We start from the raw sequence: 19,367 nt of genomic DNA, 5'->3' as shown, positions 1-19,367 counted from the left end.
TTCTTTAAGGGCTATTTGATTTCAAAGCAATTTCCAACGTTTTTCATCAAACTTTTTCTATAAGTATTTGAATTTCCCGCGACATTTAACAAATTGACGACAAGCAACATGGCCACTTCACAGTTTCAATTCGTCCTGCAAGAAAAATGCAAGAATATAACACTGGCGTTGGGATACCGCAGCCAGTGTAAAGATCAGCGGTCGTGTACAAGGGCCTAGTCGTGTACCGCCGCGCGTGTGAGCGGTATCGCGTTGAGGACGGTGAGAAAGCGTCGTCGTGTACAAATCCTATTAAACTGACAGTTGGAAAAAACATAACAGAGATTAATAAACGCTGATGTAAAAGAATAATCCAGGATTGAATACAGAATCCCTGTTTCTGTACAATTTGTGCGTACCATGTTACGCGGGTCCGATTCGTCGCGTACGCGTGTGCGTGATCCGCAATGATCCCACGGGACCAGAAGTGCGGGAATATACGTGTGCATACAGGTACAAAAGAGAGAGCGTGCACACATGCGAGTGTGAGTGTGAATACAACAAAGCGATCCAAATTCCAAATGGAAGAGACGGCGTAGGGCGGATGGCGGCGAACAGCGAATGCTGAGAGTTCGTTGTTCCAGCCGGGGTGAGGCTTCGCGAATTCTTCCGTAGCTGCCTCGATCCTGAAGCTCGAGAATTCGATGAGTGTTCGAAAGAGAATTACATTCGAAGACAGTAAAGACGAGCCCTTTGTGAGTGCGGTACGATGCCGGTTCGGTGACCTCCTCGCGACGGACAGTCAATTTACTGAAACGAAATGAATTCGCGATTGTCTGACTCAAATTTCTGCGAAACGACGTTCTGTTTCTCAGAATCAAGAAGCGATCGACGACGAACGGATGTGAGCTTCTGATGTCAATGAGATTCCGGGCATTTATCGCAATCCTTAATAATGGGTGAGTGAATCACCCGTTTGATGAACTTACAACCAGGATCCGTAGACGTTGTAAAAAATCTTTACAAGTTCTTCGGCTCCGCTGTCTAAGGCTCATTGTTGGTTCAGCTTCTCCTGGGCGTGCCCCCCGCCTGGTTTGTCCCCTCGAAAACATCCCCGCCCTCCTCGTTCCTGCTTTCCGCGACCGCGACGGTGACGCTCATGTTTCCTCTCACGATCAGCTCTCACCCATAATTAACTTCGACTCGGCACCAAGCGTGCAGCGGGCCGCAAGTACGCGGTTCTCATTTCCCATACTCGAACGGTGACTCGTAAGTTTTACACCGTTCCACTCATATTTCATGTTTTTCATGCGTAAATAACAACTAGAAACTTGACGACTCTTCAATCTTTAACCTTCAACTCGCGGGCATAACACACGGTAAACAATTGCACACAATACATTGGCATTCCTAAAGCTGTGTGACGCATATGATATTGTTTTCCTCGGTTATTGTTGCCACACTATTTAAATTTTAGAGAGCTATTAAATGAGTGAAAGAGAGAGACAGGGAGAGAGGGGGATTAATGTTGAATTCACTGCATGTCAATGATGTACTTGAGTCACATAACATACATAACTGCTGATGAAGCACTACAGCCCCTGCTGTAGGGGCCAGCCGTGTATTAATATCCATTTCATTTTTTTCCGTAGATTCCCAGACTGGTATGTCTCGCCATACCGGGCCAGGGCTGTACGAATTCCTAATGGAAGCTGAGCTGCAACAGTATTATCCAGGAATCAGAGGTGAGATGCTAACCTAGTACTGTTGAGTATTCTATCCGATTTTCAAGTCATTTTCAATGCATTTTCGTTGATGTATTTGAAGGACAATTTGCTCCAACAAACTTGAGGAAATTTGAATAATTAATGTCCCTTAACAGAGTAATTCTTCTCTCCAGGGGATTTAAAAGTTCAGACAACTGCACAGCTCAAGTATGTGACCGAAGAAGACTTGAACGCAATCGGAATGAGTAAGCCGGAGATGCGTAGACTTAAAAAGTATTTCCAGAAGCATTTCCCACAAAATTATTTATCCAAATTCAAGAAAATGCTACTGCCTAAACGCGAGGAACAGACATCCAGCACATTGGGTGTGCTGCCTGAAGAGAGACAAGACCGACCTCCGATCCGTGTTCCAAACAAGCACATGATACCTGCGGATGCAATAATTGTAAACAAGGAACTAGGGACCGGAGAATTTGGTGTAGTTCAGCAAGGAGTGTGGACAAACGATGGAGAGAGGATCCAAGTAGCAATAAAATGTCTCTCCAGAGAAAGAATGCAAAACAATCCGATTGAGTTTCTGAAAGAAGCAGCCATCATGCATGCCATAGATCATGAGCATATTGTCCGACTGTACGGCGTAGTTTTGGACACGAATTCTCTAATGCTTGTTACTGAACTGGCGCCACTTCGTTCCCTGCTAGAATGTTTAAAGGAACCGAGCCTCAGAGCAAGTTTCCCAGTTCTATCGTTGTGCGACTTTGCAATTCAAATATCAGACGGCATGCAGTATCTGGAAGCCAAGCGGCTTATACACAGGGACTTGGCAGCCAGAAATATCCTTGTCTTTTCTAAAAATAAGGTAAAAATATCGGACTTTGGTCTCTCCAGGGCACTGGGTGTTGGTAAGGACTATTACCAAACTAACTTCAATGTTAACTTGAAGCTCCCAATTGCGTGGTGTGCTCCCGAGTGTATTTCATACTTGAAATTCACCTCAGCCAGTGATGTGTGGGCCTATGGTGTAACCCTCTGGGAGATGTTCAGCTATGGTTTTCAGCCGTGGGCTGCTCTCACTGGCCAACAGATTCTCGAGGCAATTGACGAGCCAAACTTCCAAAGACTAGAACAGCCCGAGTGCTGCCCAAAAGACTATTTCTTATTAATGGAGCAGTGCTGGCAACATGAACCTGCAAAGCGACCAAAATTTTCCGAGCTCACACATTTACTGCCGGACCTCAAGCCTGAACAAGTGCAAGCAGTTCAGGATAGTACCGAAGAAAGCCAGCTGGTTTATCGGCAAGGAGATGTGCTCACAGTTCTGGATAAAGGGACATTATCGGGCAACGCCAATTGGAAAGGAGTTCTAGCTAATGGAAAAACGGGCTTCTTTAATCCGGCACATACAATAGCTTATCTGGGATCAAACTTGCCAAGTAATAAAATGGGGGAGTTCACACGGGGTGATGGCAAGAATGCGTTTTCCTCTCAGCGCAAGAAGATACGGCCAGACATGATATCCTCGCCTCAAGGCGATCTCAAGCACACCGGACATGTAGGGCTGGATGGAGCTTATTTTGGGGATGTTAGCTTTCTTGGAGGAAAGTATCCTCATCTTCCTAGGCAAGTTGTCAATCCGTACAAACCCCACGAAGATGTTACGGACAGCTATGGCCAAATCACTGAAGAAGGTAGTGGGTCTGAACTGGCGAGGAACTCGGCAAGGGATAGCAGGGACATTCAACATTTCCATGCGGATATGATTCATAGTAAGCGCGGTAAGCGTACATGTATTACGTCTTACCGGATATTATTAAAAGCTTTTTTGATGCTGAAAAAAAATTCGTATCTGTTGCATATAAATATTTCAGTATGTCTAGTAACAATTGCGCTAATAATTGAACCTGTAATTCACACCATATACTAAGTTCTGATGTTCCCAGACAATCCATGGTCGGATACCGCTTCTGATATTTCTCATCTTGGGACCCCGGTAGCGAGTACAGGCAAGGCGCCATCTGTGACTAGTGGGACGACTGATGTGCTGAGCCTAGCTGGACTGGACCATGAATACCACGAGATTAGCGATGAAGAAAGTCACGACAGTCCTCTAAGATTTGACAAGCCACTTAATTTCGACTTTGGACCAAGTTTGCTGGATGAAATGGACCAGATGTTTAGATCCTTGGGTAATAATTATTGAATGGAAATAACTTTTTAAGTATAGGGAAGAAGTAAACTTGAGCCACAGTTTTGGCAGCCTACTGAGAATGGTGTAAGTCGTAATTGAACGAATGAAAAGTTTTTGTATAGGTCACTGTCGATTATAATATCAAATCCGTCTAAAATAGACTTGAAAGAAGTGAAGAAACCAGTCGTTTGCTTATATTTAATTATTTGAGTAAATAACTTCTGAGAGTGAGCTGCATTCGGACCTTTAGTCTTATACTCTAAACTTTTCAGGCTCTTCTCCACCACCACCACCACCACCACCACCTCCAGCTCATCCATTGCCAAGTGAACACGATTCAAGTAACGTAAGAAACGAACTTCGAGAAATTCAGTCAAGGCAAAGTGGCAAAAAAAAACAGGCCACCGTGAGTCCTATAAATGTACAGTATCTTTTGTCATACATTCACACAATGGCAACAATAACTGGATTGACTTAATGTCTTGAGACGAACATCGTACGAGAGTAATTATCTTACGAGCATTTTTCAAAATATAAATACAGGTGAAACCAATATCAGCAGCGGACCAAAGAACTCTATACTCCGCAATAGCAATGGCACAGGAATTGACTGCTCGCTCAATGACTGATCTTGAACATCCACCCGAATCTCCAAGAACGCCGGTCAGCCCTTCAAGACGCAGAAAGTTTTCATTCAAATTACCGCATCAGCACAGCCCAAAGCCTGACCGGCGACACTTTGCAGAGGAGGCTGCCAGTATTCCAGACATACAGGTACATTCGCGTTTTCTGAATTATCAATTATTATCTTTATGTATCTGTTATTATTATCTGCGACTGTTTACTAATAAACTGTAGGAAAAGTTAATATTACATTAACACAGCATACTGTGACAGGAAGGAGGGTCAGTAAAATATAATTGTTGAATGAGAAAGATTTAAAACTGCTTTTTACTGGGATTTCTCAAAACGATCGAAATCCGAATACATAGAGTTCAGTTACATTCTCACTCTGTATCGACTGCGTTATTTTATTGACACTCTGTAAAGCAGACAAAAAAAAATAACAGCCAATTTTGAATGCTTACAAGTACTAATATACTTCGATAAATTAATCTCTACCTGCAATGTCCTTACTGTCCTCAAATCATCCTCTTTTCTTCATTCATCAATCTATCAACCTGTCTATTTAATTGACCATTTGTTCCTCATTTTTGTTGTAATTCGGAACCCACGGATTGAACTATTCAATTCACGTAACATTGGTATTATTTTCAACTGGTACGCTTCACAATTTTGATGTATTAAACTCTAAAAAACAAATTTATCTTCAAAAAGTGGTTATGCTCGAGTCTCCAGTCTCTTTCGTCAACTGTTTCAAGCATAGAATCATTAGGGGCTCCATCAACGCTGAAGCTCCCATTGTGGGATAAGGCCTCGGCAGAATTTTGCTTTGCCAAGTCAAGAGAACTCTTGACCAAACCAAGTGCCTGGACTTCATACATGGAAATGGACTTTGAAACCCGGACCTTGGATGATAACTCTTCTGCCAAAGAAACCCTAGTCAGATCAAATGAGTATTCCGAAAATGAAAACGGGAATGGGAACGTTAATGGTGGACGTACCCTCACTAAAAGCACTGCTGAGCCAGATACCAAGCTTAATATAACGCAGAATGGCCAGACTGCTGTTTATAATATGGAAAATGCGAATTTTCATTTTGCTAGGCAACCAAAAAGAGTGTCTGCAAGCTATGTGGACCGTTACTTTGAATTACCTAAATACTTCGATGATGGAGGATCTGGTTCAGGATCGTTTGATCACGGGTATGACAAGAAACTCTGTTATCAAGAGGATACGGCAAAGAATTATGACAAGATGCTTAGCCTTGAGGAAAAGGAGTGCAACAAGTTTTATGACAATTTTAAAAATAACATTGCTGCTAACGATAAATTTGGCCTCATACCACGGGATAAAATAACCAACCGGGACCCTATGTACAGGGAAATGATAAATTCTGAAACACGACCTGACGAACTAAAGAACCTTGATGTTCCGATGGACAAGGTTGGAAGGTTTGAAATGTCGCTGGAAAAATTGAACAACTTTGAACAACATGGTACAAGGCCCAAGATTTCGACCGTATGTACAATGGAACGTAACAAAAAGTTTGATCCCCAGAAGCAATTGACGTCCGGGATCGTTGGTCTGGCTACTAAAAACTCAAGTGTAGGAACCAAGACAATTTACAGCTCCGATGACAGCATCGGAAACAATCTCAATTTACTTTTAGACAATCCAAGAGTCGCCGATGCAGGAGATGCAATTGAACGGAATTTGAATGGCCGTGAGAGTCACTTACCATTTGTCATCTCGAGTAATCCCGTTTTCATAGCAGAGCCAGAAAAAAAGGACTCTCCATTATATGACAGCTCTGAGAGTTTGAGAGCAAATTTCCAGCGTTTCAGACGGAAATCAGATGCAGAGGCGAATAATCAGACCGAATTGAGCAGTCGACTTTTTGCTGCTAAGTATCAGCGAGAGGTTTCGGGTCTTGAAAGTGTAAAGAATTATTTGGACTCGAGAAAGGGTCAAGGTTTTAATTTGGGCCTTGGAAAACTGACGCAGAACATGATTCAGCTTGGCAAAAATATTGCACACAATACGCGTCATTTTGAGAATTCTGTACGAAAAAGACCTGAGGATTTCGATAAAAAAAATGGTCATGACTTTAAACCACCCAGCCTCAATATTCCTCTCGATCGTTCCAATCTGGACCTCAATATTCCTGTTCAAAACCTCAACCCACGTGTAGTCACAAAGCCAGGTCTACGGAGCAACATACAAAAGCTGCAGCAACCGAGCGATCCCAACAACTTTCAACAACATATATTGGAACCTCCAAAATTATATCAGAACGATGAATCGTCACACTTTTATCGTCACAGAACTTCGTCCCTATCTGATAACCGGAAGGTTACACTTGGAAAAAACCAGCGGAGATCGTTTCATCCCAAGAATGAATCTAGCGAAGATTCTGATTCGGTTTCGCGGTCAGAGACAGATATAAGAAGTCGTTTCCGTTACAAACGCCGACATAAAAAAATGTCGGTAACAAAGGGTGCAGGCGCAGGTCCGCCACATAGCTTGCGGCTGAATTTCAATACTGGAAAAAAGGGAAACCAATTTTTACACCCTGACTCTGCAAGGGGCTTTTCTTCCGCTGATCAATGTGGCAAATCACCGCCACCGTCAACGAGCTTCCTAAATTCACTTTCACCTCCATTTTCTTCTAGAAATAATCTTTTGTCTTGGCCAGAAAGCGCACCGAGTTCCAGTCTCACTTTTACCAGCAATTCTGACCTAGAATCAGACACTAGCTCAGAATACCCGGAGTTTACAAATGACCTTCCTAATTTTCCTCCGTCGCCTGCTCCCTGAGAGTTAATTGCTGGAATGAGACCAATGGGAACTGCAAATACGTCGCTATGATCGCAGTCAAATGTTTCACTTACATTTTCATACGTGCCTGTTTGGAAAACCGCTATTGCGGAAATAGGAGGATTCATTTATGTCGCACAATCTGCTGAATATTTTATATATAAAAAAATAAAAATAAATAAATTAAAATTTAACATACCAAATGCACATCTCGTATTGACAGAAATTTTGGTCTTCTGAAACCATGAGATTTGGTAGATGTTGAAAATAACTTAAGGTATGCAAAAATTTCTCCAAACTCGAGTTTCAGCCTGTGTTGATAGAGCCCTTGTGTCCCAACATTTTGCATTCACATCGGTCTCCAAAAAATATTTCTTAATTCTAAAATAAGTTTTGACGAGTTTCTTAACATTTTTATTCAAGTGTTCGAAGTCTGACTTCAACTTTTAAGTCTTATCTCGATAAGTTAGTAATTTGCTTCTTCGTCAACAGTTTGGGCAATGTAATATTTGCGGCATAATTGCTATTTAAGCTCTGTCATCGATTGTTGTATTTGTTCACTGATGTTATTCATGTTATGACAACGTTTCATTCAACCACACGTTGAAAGTATGCATACGACTGGCGTCTACTAATTAGAGTATGTAATACAGCCTTTTACACTCCTAAAAAGTAGCAAACGAATCGAATTCTTTATAGAACATTCCTGCTGCCTAAACACAAAGTAATTATAACGCTTGGCATGTTTGCATGATACACTAATACCATATTATATTGTTGTCTTTATTAATATAAAGTTTTGCAACCAATTATCCTACACATAAATATTCACTACGGGGATTAAGAAAAGAAAAGTGCTGAAATTAGTTTTATTTTTATCACTTGCTACCATTCAAATCTGTTCTTTTGTTCTAAGATCGATGCTCTTGAAACTGGCTGGTTCCTTGAATTTTTAAGTTGCTGACGCATTAGATTTCGTTTTATATCTTTTATACTTTTTTTTTTTGAAAAAGAGAAAAATAATACTAATTTCTCTTTAATTTCCCCAATATAAGCATGGAAATGCATACCACTTTGTATTCCATATATACATATTATAATGTTAGAATTTAAACGGACTAGGACTACATTCGCAAACCAATTAATTATTAGATTAGAACTTTTATATACGACGTATTATACGTACCTATTGCACTATTAGATCTACCATATTATGTGTGTACATACATACAATGCGATGATAGAAGTAACTAGATTATCCCAATCACCGTATTATTTACTTACATTTCCTCTAATATCGTATATTTACTTTTCTCATCAATTTAAACACGTTTTGGAAGCAAAGGGTTACGTTCATTCCATTTTACATGAATATGATTTGAAATTTATTGAATTTTTATGATTTTAATGATCTTTCTTTTATTGTAACTAGATCAGGAGACTTGTTTGTATATATTTTAAGGACAAATGTGTTTTATCGTCGTCCCTTTTATTTTGATTGCATATTATTCATGTTTGTTTGATTTGTGTTCTTTATGATTTTTTTTTATTTTTCCAATCTTTCTCTCATCTCCATTTCTTCCCTATAATCCGTCCCACCCCGTCCTGTTCCGTCCCATGCCCTGATTGTTCAGGCGACACTTTCGGACGAGGCGAAAGAAGTTTACAACAGCTTGGTCGAGACTCCTGTCGTAGACACCGCAACGGATGCTAATCCATTACGAATGCTTCGCTCGGGATTACCGATAGTGCGGCAAACCAGATCTCGAGGAAACAAACACCATGCTACTATGGGTCACCATCCCGCTCACTCCTTATCTGAGGAAAACTCGACTAACCATAACAGTCTTCAGTTTGACCTTCTGCACCACAGTGGTGCGAAAACATTGCCCAAAATTCGTGGCCCGCCGCCCTCTGTACAACCACCTCCAGTACCCACAACAGCAGCTGTGTCGGCAAACAGGACTATTGGCAGGCATTATTCTGTATCAGAGATAGAAAATAACCGCAATAGGAGCAATGTTGAGGAAAATCCGATACCATTGCCGCCCAGAGATCGATCAAAAACGTGGCAGCCAAAGTCCAGTCTTGCTAGGCATCAAAGGAAGCACCCATTGATTATTCCTGGTGGCGGAGTTACTAGAACACTTGCTAAGGTTGCCGCAGTTACAACACCACCCTGTGATGAGGACCATGTTGATGGTTCAAAAATTTTCCAGCTGCAAAATGCACCTGTCATTGTAACTGAGCACAGGAATTTGGTCTGTAATGTTCAGGAAGATATCGATCATTTGCTTGCCCCTGCCCCTGCTAATAGGTGGGTTTTACCTTAGTATATGTTTACAAACCGACACCAATATTTTTGCATAATATCTTGTCGGAATTTTATAAAATTTGATGAGCTATAAATACTTGCATACATAGATTGATTAATTGAGGAGTGGACAATGTTTGCCGTTTCGACTCACAATTATTGCTAGAATAAGACTTTCATGAGTTGCAAATAAAGTTAATCACATTAAATATAAATTCGTTAGCAAGCCTAAGAATTATTTTCATTCCAGCCCTGAGGAATTCGAACAGCGGATCGACTCTGAATTAGCAGCTTTAGATTCTCTACCTTTCGAGGAAAATAAGCTGCAACGCTACAGTGTCATTTCTGAGGACCTTCTAGAATTTTCCGATAATTTGATCGACTGCGATTCTGCTGAAGTTGACCCTGTGGGAGTAAAAAACGTCAGCCTTGATTCTGCAGAGGAATCCTTGATCTCCTTCCCGCCATTGAGTACTGGAAAATCACAGTCACCAATCGAAGGATCTACAGTTATCCCAGTTTCAGTTACCCCAATTGAACCGATTACTTCTTCCATAGATAGGGTGACCGAGATTGGATGGGCTGCTGGAGTTCATTCAAGCGCAGGTGTGGGACGATGTACCACCACGTCCAGGATAGGAAAGAAGAATCATGCGGTGCAGGACAGTAGTTTGCTCGTGTTTTCCGAGCCTATAATAAGCGGAGAATTGATTAGCAGTGATTCTGGGAACGCAGTAAATTCTGAAAACTCTGTAAATGCTGTAAACTCCCATCGAAAGATTTCGCAAGAGAGATCGTCGGCGTCTTCCTCCTCATCCTCTTCCGTCACAAGGACCAGCGATCTCTCGCGTCAGTCTGATCACGTATCGTGCGAAGATTTGTTGGAATTTGCGTGCGACGGTCCAAACGTTCGCCGAACACGGGGACCTCGCAACGGAGAGCAATCGGATGAGGTCAGAATAATGATGAAAGTGTTACACGAACAATCAACACCCGAGTCATGCGTCGAGGCATTGAACGTGTCAGATTGGGATGTTCTAGCAGCTATAAAGCTCGAAAGACTCCAAGGGTTACTCAGAAAGGAGAACAACTTTGTCAGGCTCGAAGATTGCAAAGTTATGTTGGGTCAGTGTGGCGGCGATGTTGTAAAAGCTGCGGCTTTGCTTAGAAATACAGAAGATACCGCTGCTGTTTGATGCTGACCAGTCTATATTTTGTTCAGCTTACAGGAAGTGATTGGGTTAAAAAGATTTTCTTCTGAAATTTATTTATTGCTTTGATTTAGTTCTGTATTTTCCTAAGTCGTTTTCAAAGCCAAAAATCTTTCTATTGTTAATTACGACTGCATAGAATCCTGTCAAATATGTTGAATATTTTATTTTGTGTTCCTTAATTTCAATATGTACTAATTTGTCTTTGACGTTTATTACTTTACTTTTCATCATTTCGATTTCATTATTATAATGTAGTGATGAAATTATGTCATCATCAGTTCCAAAATAACTTTGTTTCCATAATCGGCCTATGCCAATTAAGTTGGAAAATTGTGCTCTCTCGGCTAGTTTTTTTTTTATGTTACGAATTGAGAATTTTGCACTAAGTAATCGTAAGTACTTAGCGCTGCTAAAAGCCTAATTATCGAGTTTAACTGTTGGTGTGAGATTAAGAAGTATCGATGTCTCAAGTTGATATAGAATCACGGCTTTGTCTTCATTCATTGTTCAGACAGTGTTGATCATTACCTGCCAGTCAATCGAACTTCCAAAAACGTAGCACCTTATTCGGTCTAATAAGTACTGGGGATGCTGACTTTGTAGCAGTTGTACATAATTTTATAAATTCACTCTGTAGCAGGAATTCAGAACGCATTTACGTGACATTTTAGAGATCAGAGACGTAAGTCATTGCGCTCACACATGAAGATGGGGGGCACTTTCTACAAATGCAATAGTCTTCTACTTTCATTGTTTGCATTTAGAAAATATCCTGCACTCTACTGCGGAACGAAACGTGTACTTATGTAATGCTTGCTTTTGTACTTAAAAATCGTGGTATTGATTCGGCTCGTCCTATACCATTATATTATTTTGAGATGTCGCTAAAGTTTGGAAGAAATCCGGAAGTATATGTATAATCAACGCCCTATAGGTCGCGGGTAGAGATATAAAATAAATTTAAGTTACAAATCATTATTATACATATACTACCAATTAATGTTCTGCCCAATACCCCTGAGTAATTGTCAAACCATTTTTATATCTATAATTTTTATACATGATTATATTAATATTTATATACATACATGTATAATGTATATACGTATATATATCTACGTTGTACAAGAACGGAGAGATGTTTTATATCCATTGAATTTACAATAATATATACCTGAAATTTCAAAGTTTGCCTACAAATATACGGAGGTGTAATTGTTATTTTATTGGTAGCCCCTTTCCATTCTACAAGAAGATTACTCAAGATTAATCTATTACAATCGAATCAAGCAATGTGCACACGATCTTAAATTCAACAAATGTTGACAATAAAAAAGTGTCAGAATAATAATCTATGAAGAGATTAGAAAGTGCGGCACGTGGTTTCGCATCAAAATAAAAAAATTTCTCCAGTTTACAAATCTGATTTCAACGCGGTCCAGGATGTGAAATATGGAAAAACAGCGTATCAATGCCAGGTGTAACTCAATAGGGTTAAAAATAAGTAGCCTGAACTTGAAAAGTCATCTTTACAATCAATTTTATAATGATAATTTTTCACTACAATTTCTTACGAGAAAAACCTCAAGGTGGCTCCATCTAGTGTTCTGAAGGCTCTAATTTTGAAACCCACAAGTTTGCCAAAAGCTGGTCGTGTCTGACAGCTTGGCACTTTAATCAAAGCTTAGGATCCACGATTGACGTGAAACTAAAACCTGAAGCTATTTCATATTTTATCAAGAAAGAATAATTTTTCTTCAGCAGACAGAGAAGACCATGAAAAATTGGCGAGCGGTTTCTGACTTTTGGTGAATCGAATTGCTAACACCGAAATTTGCAAGATATTGCGTGAATAACCTTAAAAAATGAGCAACGTGTCAAATTGGCAGACAATTGAAAATGACGGTAAATTATAAAATACAACCTGTAGCTGCAATCCTGGATAGATTAAAATAATATGCATTTAAATTATTTGAATATGCATCTCACGTAAATGGAGTTTCAGAATTCTTCAAGCAATTCCTCGGAGGTGAAATTAAGCAGACGAATTTTGATCAAGTGCTATCAGTTGCTCAGCAGCTCAACAAGTTGGCTCAAGGCATGTATTTATCCAATTATAAATAACAAACAATAATACAGGCAGTATAATCGTTTGAGAATGTTACCAATCAAGTGTTTTCTTTTTACAGCCATAACAGTTCTAGATGCCGAACTACAAAACCAGGTATTAGCCAACCATGAAGATCTTCTTTCCCAAGTAACATGGGTCGAGAAGTTGGAAGGCGTACTTTCCACAATGCAAGCACATGTGCAAGTGAGCTGATTTGTGACGTTTGAATCCATAGATTTGTATCCAACGCGCAAGATATTATTCTTTACTTCGAACTCCGGATTACAGAATTTTTAAATGTATTGTTTTCCTTTTAATTCAGAGCCTACTATCAGCAGTTGAACGACTCCGTGGAAAAATAGTGGAGCCATTCAATAGAATCGAGACACAGACACTGGTCTTATCGCGGCTTCACGAAACTTCTGACCTCTTACGGAGAGTAACAAGAATGCAACACCTATCAAGACGCTTACAATCACAAATGAGCAGTAGCACAGCTAGTCCTGATTTTGTGAAGGCAGCCAACAGCTTGCATGAATTAGGTACTGTAATGAGGTCACAGTAGCCTTAGTTTTATAAAATAATATTATAAAAGTCTACCGATTTTTCCTACATCAATTATCGTTATTTCACAGAGCAATTGATGGTTGACACGGACTTGAGTGGGTTAGACGTGGTTGCTGAAGACCAGAGAGCTGTTAAAGTTCACAGAGCAACTGTTCAGAGGATAGCTACACATACTTTGTCTCAAGGTTTACAATCCAATGATCGTTCGCAGGTAAACTGATTGATTCTAAGCCACTATTCTATCCTATAAAACTTTATAGAGGTATATTCGTTTGTATAGAAATTATTTACTTATATAGGTCAGCACTGCGGTGCAAGTATTTTCAAATTTGGGAATACTTGATAATGCAGTAGAAACTACTTCTACTCAAGCCCTTTCTGAGGTTGAAAAAATCGCCAGAGAGGCACTGGATATATCTGTACCCACCAATCAAGATATAGGAAAAAGAGGTGGGCCTGGAAGAGCAGCCCTACCTTCACCTGGCTCATCTGGTAATCTGCGCACACGACTTTGGGCTAATTTGGAACGTCTTTTTCAAGATTCAGTTTATACACAATGCATACAGGTTTGATTTCTAGTAACTCTGCTATCTGTCAGCTTTTCTCCATAATTTCTGTACATTATTTGAAACTCATAACATTTCTTGGGCAGATTGAGTTACTTCAAAGAACATTATTGGAAAATCACTCAAAGGGATTTGACGATCTATCGGAGAAGTTCTGGCTCAATGTTACAGGGCTATTGGCTAAGATTCTAATTGAACGTTCTCAAGGTAAAATCATCCTTTAGCCAGAATGATGATTAAATTTCGATGGTAAGTATAGATGTACTTATTTTACAGGATCGTCATTTATCAAGCAGGCATTAGAAGGGGAGTATCCAAAATTTCTTAGAATATATCTGGATCTTAGTAAACGTCTCAAAGATAGATCGCAAGCCATTGGTGTGTACGCTATAAAGTAAGCTCTTTCCTATATTTTGACTTCATAAAAACTTACTTCATTCAACTCATTTCATCATACAAATTAAAAATTTTTAGTAGAGACGTGTTGTCACCGTTTGAAAATGCTTACCTGTCACGCTCGGTATCTAGACTACTAGATCCTGTGCATACGATGTTTTCTGGAGATGGAGCACCAAACCAGGACGAAATAGATAGCTTAATTCGTACCGTTACTAGGTGATTACATGTTGATGCCGAATTGATAAAGTTCGTTGAATAAGGGGAACTACAAAGTATCTAACTAATCAAATTAAACTAATGCAGTGAACTGAGTGTCTCGTTGGTGGATGAAGGATTGTCAATGGTTGTTGCACGCAATGTTGGTAAAGCCGTGCGGCTTTTTTGCTTGAAATGCGAACAAGGCTTGGTCACTGGGGCAGAAGCAAGTCAAGTAATTGACAGTCCAAATGTCGGCCAACAATTGAACGTCACTCTTGCCAATTTACTACATTATCTTGCTGCCCAAATGGGTCGTGTGATAGCAAATATGGCTGGCAGCTTACCGGTTGGTGGAGCATCGGTTATAGCGTCTGCTCTAGAGCACACCGATACATTGACGAGAGGAATACTGGCACCATTACTAGCATCTATCACTGACGCAGTGGAAAGTATCCTCCTAACGATGCACGATGATCCAGAGTTTAGAGAGTGAGAGTTTTGTTCGGCTGAAATATTTGGTATTTTATATACTTCTTGCTCATTTTGAAACTAATTCTGATGTCTCTTATCACTGTCAGATCTGGGAGTCCCTTAGGAAAAGAAATTGGGAGCTCGTTGTATATGCGCGAGCTACAGGGCTTCATACTCCGATCTGTTAACACATTCCTAGTTCCATACAAGAATCAAACAATAGTTGCTGAATGGTAGGTGGGCATGATTCCTACACATTTGATCAGTAACTGTCTACTAAATCGTGATTATTAAAAATGAATTTTTGATTTCAGTTGCAAGAGTGTAGCTTCGAGATGCATTGAGTTGTTTGTTAGACACGCTTGCCTTCTGAGGCCACTAAGTGAACATGGGAGGGCTAAACTCATTGCTGACTTCAATCAGGTATATCCACTTGTTAGATAAGTTGTGTCAAATTATTAGCTTCGTTATCAAAAGGAATAAAGTTAGCGACGAACAGCGATGGAGCCTTTAGGAAATAAAAACGGCAACATTCTGTTTGCAGATGGAAGTGGCAGTGATGCCGCTGTGCCGAGGGGGGCAGCTTGGCTTGGCTGAGCAGCAGCAGTATAGAGTGCTTCGAGCACTCAGAGCGCTGCTTCCTCTTAGACCAGAAGAAATGGTTCAACGAGTGTTAGAGGGTGAAGGGAGCGTACCGTCTTCCCTTGTCCTCTTACATCTATTTTCTGGTGCTCCGAGTGATTTGCCATCTCCTCATCAGGTATTGAAAAAATAAATTCTTCCCATTATTTTTGTGAAACCTAAAAGGATTTGTTATACTAGTCACAAAAGCTTGATTAAGCAAAGCTATGGAAATTGTAGCAATGAGATAATCTATTCTCGATATTTATAGAGTGCAGGTTGGTCTGTGAGTCGACTGTCTCAGTGGCTGGATGCTAATCCTGGAGAGAGAGAGAGATTGGCATTGAGCAGTGGCCCTCTACAACGATACCAGTTGGCTGTTCGCCAAAGAAATCAGCCAACATTCCATCCGCTTTTTCCCCTCATGGCCAAGTTAGCTAGTCTTAACTAGGTAGTAAGTTTACAAAGTTTTATTTCGTAAGAATATTTGGTTTGTGTTTTTTGCAATGTCAATTAATAAAAAATGTTTGGCAGACCAAAAATATTGGACTTACCCGCTTTGGAGATATTTTATGAAAGTTGCAAAGCAAAAGTACAATGAAGAACTCATGATCTACACCAATTCAAATCAGTCTTGAAAGATGACGGTGCACATTGCACCATCAAACTTAATTAGGATTATTTTATAGATATTAACGGGTGTCATGGCACTTACAAAAATTAGAATTATTTAACAGTAATTAATCCAGTATAAATCATCTTAGTTACAGGTAAAAAATAATATTTAAAAGTTGACGTAAAAGTAGATTGTTCAATGCAAAGTTCCTTAACATTATTATCACACAGTCATCAACTATCAACATATATGTATTAATTCCATATTCTTTGGATATAGTTGGTCCTTGAGAGATACATTCCTATGATCAAAGTGACACCAATGATTATGGTCCAGTCGGATTTCTTTTTTTTTGGTCCAATATAATCAGCGGGAGGAATTAATTTTGTGTCTTTGCTAATCTACGAAAAATCAACAGGGTGTTACAGATTTGATATTGATTTGAATCGTTTTACAACATCTTTTGCTTACCTTTTTAGCAAGAGTTTTCATATATGTTAACTCTTTTTCAAGTGTCAGTAAAGACTGTTGACTTTTTTGCAGCTGACCGCTGTACTTCATCTTCTCTGTATCCGATAATTGAAGATTTTGTTTCCTTGCTCCCTCGAGACTATTTTTAATAAATCTAATACCGGAACCTATTACACCTATCTGCTTTGCTGCGTGCCCTAGAGATACAACTCCATCATAAAGTCTGGAAGAAGAAAAAAAAATGCAGTGAAATGAAGCTGACTCTGCAAATATAAAAACTTATTACTCTCAATGGCACCGAATATTAAGCAAGACTGACGTGTATGGCAAGCTTTTTCTTATAGCACCAATGCTATGTGCGCTCCAACTTTTGACATGAAACTTGTGAAGTCCTTCCATAAATTGTCTTCTTTGAAAGGGCATGTCAAATCCCAGTTTAACAAGGTCTTCTTCCGTCAATTTCAAAAAAGTTTTCAAATCGATTCCTTCAAACGTGGATTTGTACCGTTCCATACCCATGCCACATAAAATAGTCGCTATGTCAAAGTTTACGTATTTGTCTGAGTTTGTAGATAGCATAGGGAACATATCCCTCCAGCCATAGGTCTGGACATTCTCAGATATATCGGCTACTTCGAGAAGATCATCAGCTTCTGTGCTCAGCAACAGAGCTAACTAGAAAAAAAAAACATTGATAAGGAAATTATTTAAAAATCGTAACTACCAATAATTGATCACGAATATAACATATTGCGCAGAAAAAAAATTACCTTATCGTAGCCTTTAGCAATTGCTATATCTCTTGCGGTATAATTATGTTTATCTTTAATCGTTAGATCCACATTATATTCCAAAAGAATTTTCAATATTTCAGGCTTATTAGCTAGCACTGCATAGAACAAAGCCTGCAATTAAATAACGAAGCACAATAGCACATCATACATTCAAAATGCATTCATTTTAAATTGGACCAAAATATAGGGGCACTGGTAAAAAGTTTCTTAATTTTTTCAAGAATTAAACTACTTACCGACTTGCCTTCATTATTAATAAAATTTACATTGTCCACATGTTTCAAAAGCTCTTTGACTACTTCAGACTTATCTTCTTTGCAGGCAAGCATCAAAGCAGTTTCGCTAATAATAAATTTGTAAGTTATTGATTAGAATTGTTGCTGATGAATGGTGTAGCTTATCTAAAATCTCCATATGTAGATTGAGCATTTCTTATATTTAAATATATTTGTTGAATCATGCATTCTCAAACCGACACTCCGAACGAGAATAACGATTTATGGAAATATTCAGTGATATTAATGGAGTTGCAAATGGGATTCATTAGACCTAAAGCTAGATTTATACTCTTGCTTTACTAAAAGATAAATGACAAATCACATATAATATGCGTCTTCCAGATAAACATAAGATCAGCTATACTAGCAACTGTAAGTTGTTACTTGTATTTGTTTGTTGCGTTCACGTTTCCATTGGCTGAAATTAATAGCTGCAAGCATTTTAGGCTTGCTTCCGGAGTTCCTGCATTTGCGTTGCACAATGCCATCAGTGGTGTGAATCCATCTAATCGTGAAACAAAAAATATATACATGATAGCTCACAATCGATTATCAGAATTATGCAAGGAAGAAGGGAATGTCAATCAACCTTTGTGCTTGTTTGGGTCTACTCCCAAGGATAACAGATATTCCACTGCATCGGGGCGAACTGAAGAGGCGGCATAGAGAAGCGGCGTCCATCCGCTATTTAAAAAATCATTTGGGTTGTGACCCACTGTTGGATAATCAAGATGAAGATTAATTTAATACAATTTAGGCACATCTTAGGGCATTAAAAAATTGTTCGCAGTTTTACTGACTATACACTTACGAGTAATATATTCATTTATGACCTCCAAGTGTCCTGCCATGCAGGCATGCATTACTTGGAACTGAAGTTCTCGTTCCCCTTCTTCGAAACATGGCTCTTGCGTTTTGTCTGTTTCAGCTTGCACTTTTGCTGTGGCTGTTGCTTGAGCGTTTCTCCTTTTGCGCTGGGGGACCTGAAGAAACATTTATGTACCGTATTGCAGAACAAAATGTGATATTAATACCAAGTGAATAATTTAATGAAAAATAAGTAATCATGTAATTTAAAAGGTTGCGATACCGCGGATCAAAAATCTACGACGGTTGCGGTCTGGCTGCAGTGTAAACATAAACAGAAAAAGCATGAAGGTAAAGGTTATGTCGGCTTAACCTCGTCGTAAAAAGAGAATCCATCATCGTCAGATTCCTCGTCAGAGAGTCCCGCAGGTCTGGCATACATTCTCTTCGCAATATTTATTTTAGAAATACCAACGTTCCGGTGTTTATTCAGAAGAAAAAAAAATTTGAAAGCAATGTCGTTCAAACACAATGGTCCGGTGTCAAATGTCAAATGACAGAAGCGAGCAGAAGCTAGTCAAATCTTGTATTTGATTGGCTTGAAAA

The 19,367-nt window shown here is 39.4% G+C and overlaps 3 protein-coding genes across 11 annotated transcripts; 2 read left to right on the top strand and 1 right to left on the bottom strand.

The window, feature by feature from the left end:
- The first annotated feature begins 146 nt into the window (after window positions 1-146).
- Window positions 147-12,067, top strand: Ack-like (activated Cdc42 kinase-like). Of its 8 annotated transcripts, XM_046622340.2 has the most exons (8): window positions 175-938; window positions 1,632-1,724; window positions 1,880-3,481; window positions 3,632-3,892; window positions 4,167-4,315; window positions 4,438-4,668; window positions 8,970-9,652; window positions 9,900-12,067. In XM_046622340.2, the coding sequence occupies exons 1-8, from the start codon at window positions 935-937 to the stop codon at window positions 10,843-10,845; spliced, it is 3,969 nt and encodes a 1,322-aa protein (XP_046478296.1). In that variant the 5' UTR covers window positions 175-934; the 3' UTR covers window positions 10,846-12,067. The 8 variants fall into 8 exon arrangements, with proteins under 8 accessions (XP_046478294.1, XP_046478288.1, XP_046478291.1 ...); XM_046622338.2 differs by lacking the exons at window positions 8,970-9,652; window positions 9,900-12,067 and adding an exon at window positions 5,233-8,807 and having other exon boundaries at window positions 147-938; window positions 4,167-4,240; XM_046622332.2 differs by lacking the exons at window positions 8,970-9,652; window positions 9,900-12,067 and adding an exon at window positions 5,233-8,807 and having other exon boundaries at window positions 148-938; window positions 1,880-3,472.
- Window positions 12,068-12,492: 425 nt separating this feature from the next.
- On the top strand, window positions 12,493-17,336 carry fws (four way stop). The gene is made up of 14 exons (XM_046622346.2): window positions 12,493-12,768; window positions 12,869-12,961; window positions 13,053-13,177; window positions 13,296-13,515; window positions 13,609-13,751; window positions 13,840-14,106; window positions 14,193-14,313; window positions 14,383-14,500; window positions 14,581-14,721; window positions 14,809-15,192; window positions 15,282-15,407; window positions 15,489-15,597; window positions 15,719-15,934; window positions 16,067-17,336. Exons 1-14 carry the CDS (start codon window positions 12,729-12,731, stop codon window positions 16,244-16,246), a joined length of 2,283 nt encoding a protein of 760 aa, XP_046478302.1. The 5' UTR covers window positions 12,493-12,728; the 3' UTR covers window positions 16,247-17,336.
- LOC124217077 (ankyrin repeat, SAM and basic leucine zipper domain-containing protein 1) lies at window positions 16,340-19,352 on the bottom strand. Of its 2 annotated transcripts, none has more exons than XM_046622353.2 (9): window positions 19,135-19,352; window positions 18,766-18,937; window positions 18,544-18,669; window positions 18,339-18,459; window positions 17,913-18,018; window positions 17,653-17,787; window positions 17,202-17,557; window positions 16,883-17,105; window positions 16,340-16,807 (listed from the first exon to the last, which is right to left on the bottom strand). In XM_046622353.2, exons 1-9 carry the CDS (start codon window positions 19,201-19,203, stop codon window positions 16,778-16,780), a joined length of 1,338 nt encoding a protein of 445 aa, XP_046478309.1. In that variant the 5' UTR covers window positions 19,204-19,352; the 3' UTR covers window positions 16,340-16,777. The 2 variants fall into 2 exon arrangements, with proteins under 2 accessions (XP_046478309.1, XP_046478308.1); XM_046622352.2 differs by having other exon boundaries at window positions 16,340-16,812; window positions 19,135-19,345.
- Between the last annotated feature and the right edge of the window lie 15 nt (window positions 19,353-19,367).

This window comes from Neodiprion pinetum, chromosome 4 (genome assembly GCF_021155775.2).
Source record: "Neodiprion pinetum isolate iyNeoPine1 chromosome 4, iyNeoPine1.2, whole genome shotgun sequence".
Classification (NCBI taxonomy): Eukaryota; Metazoa; Arthropoda; class Insecta; order Hymenoptera; family Diprionidae; genus Neodiprion; species Neodiprion pinetum.
The sequence above is the reverse complement of the archived record's forward strand: the minus strand, read 5'-3'. Positions and strand labels throughout refer to the sequence as shown.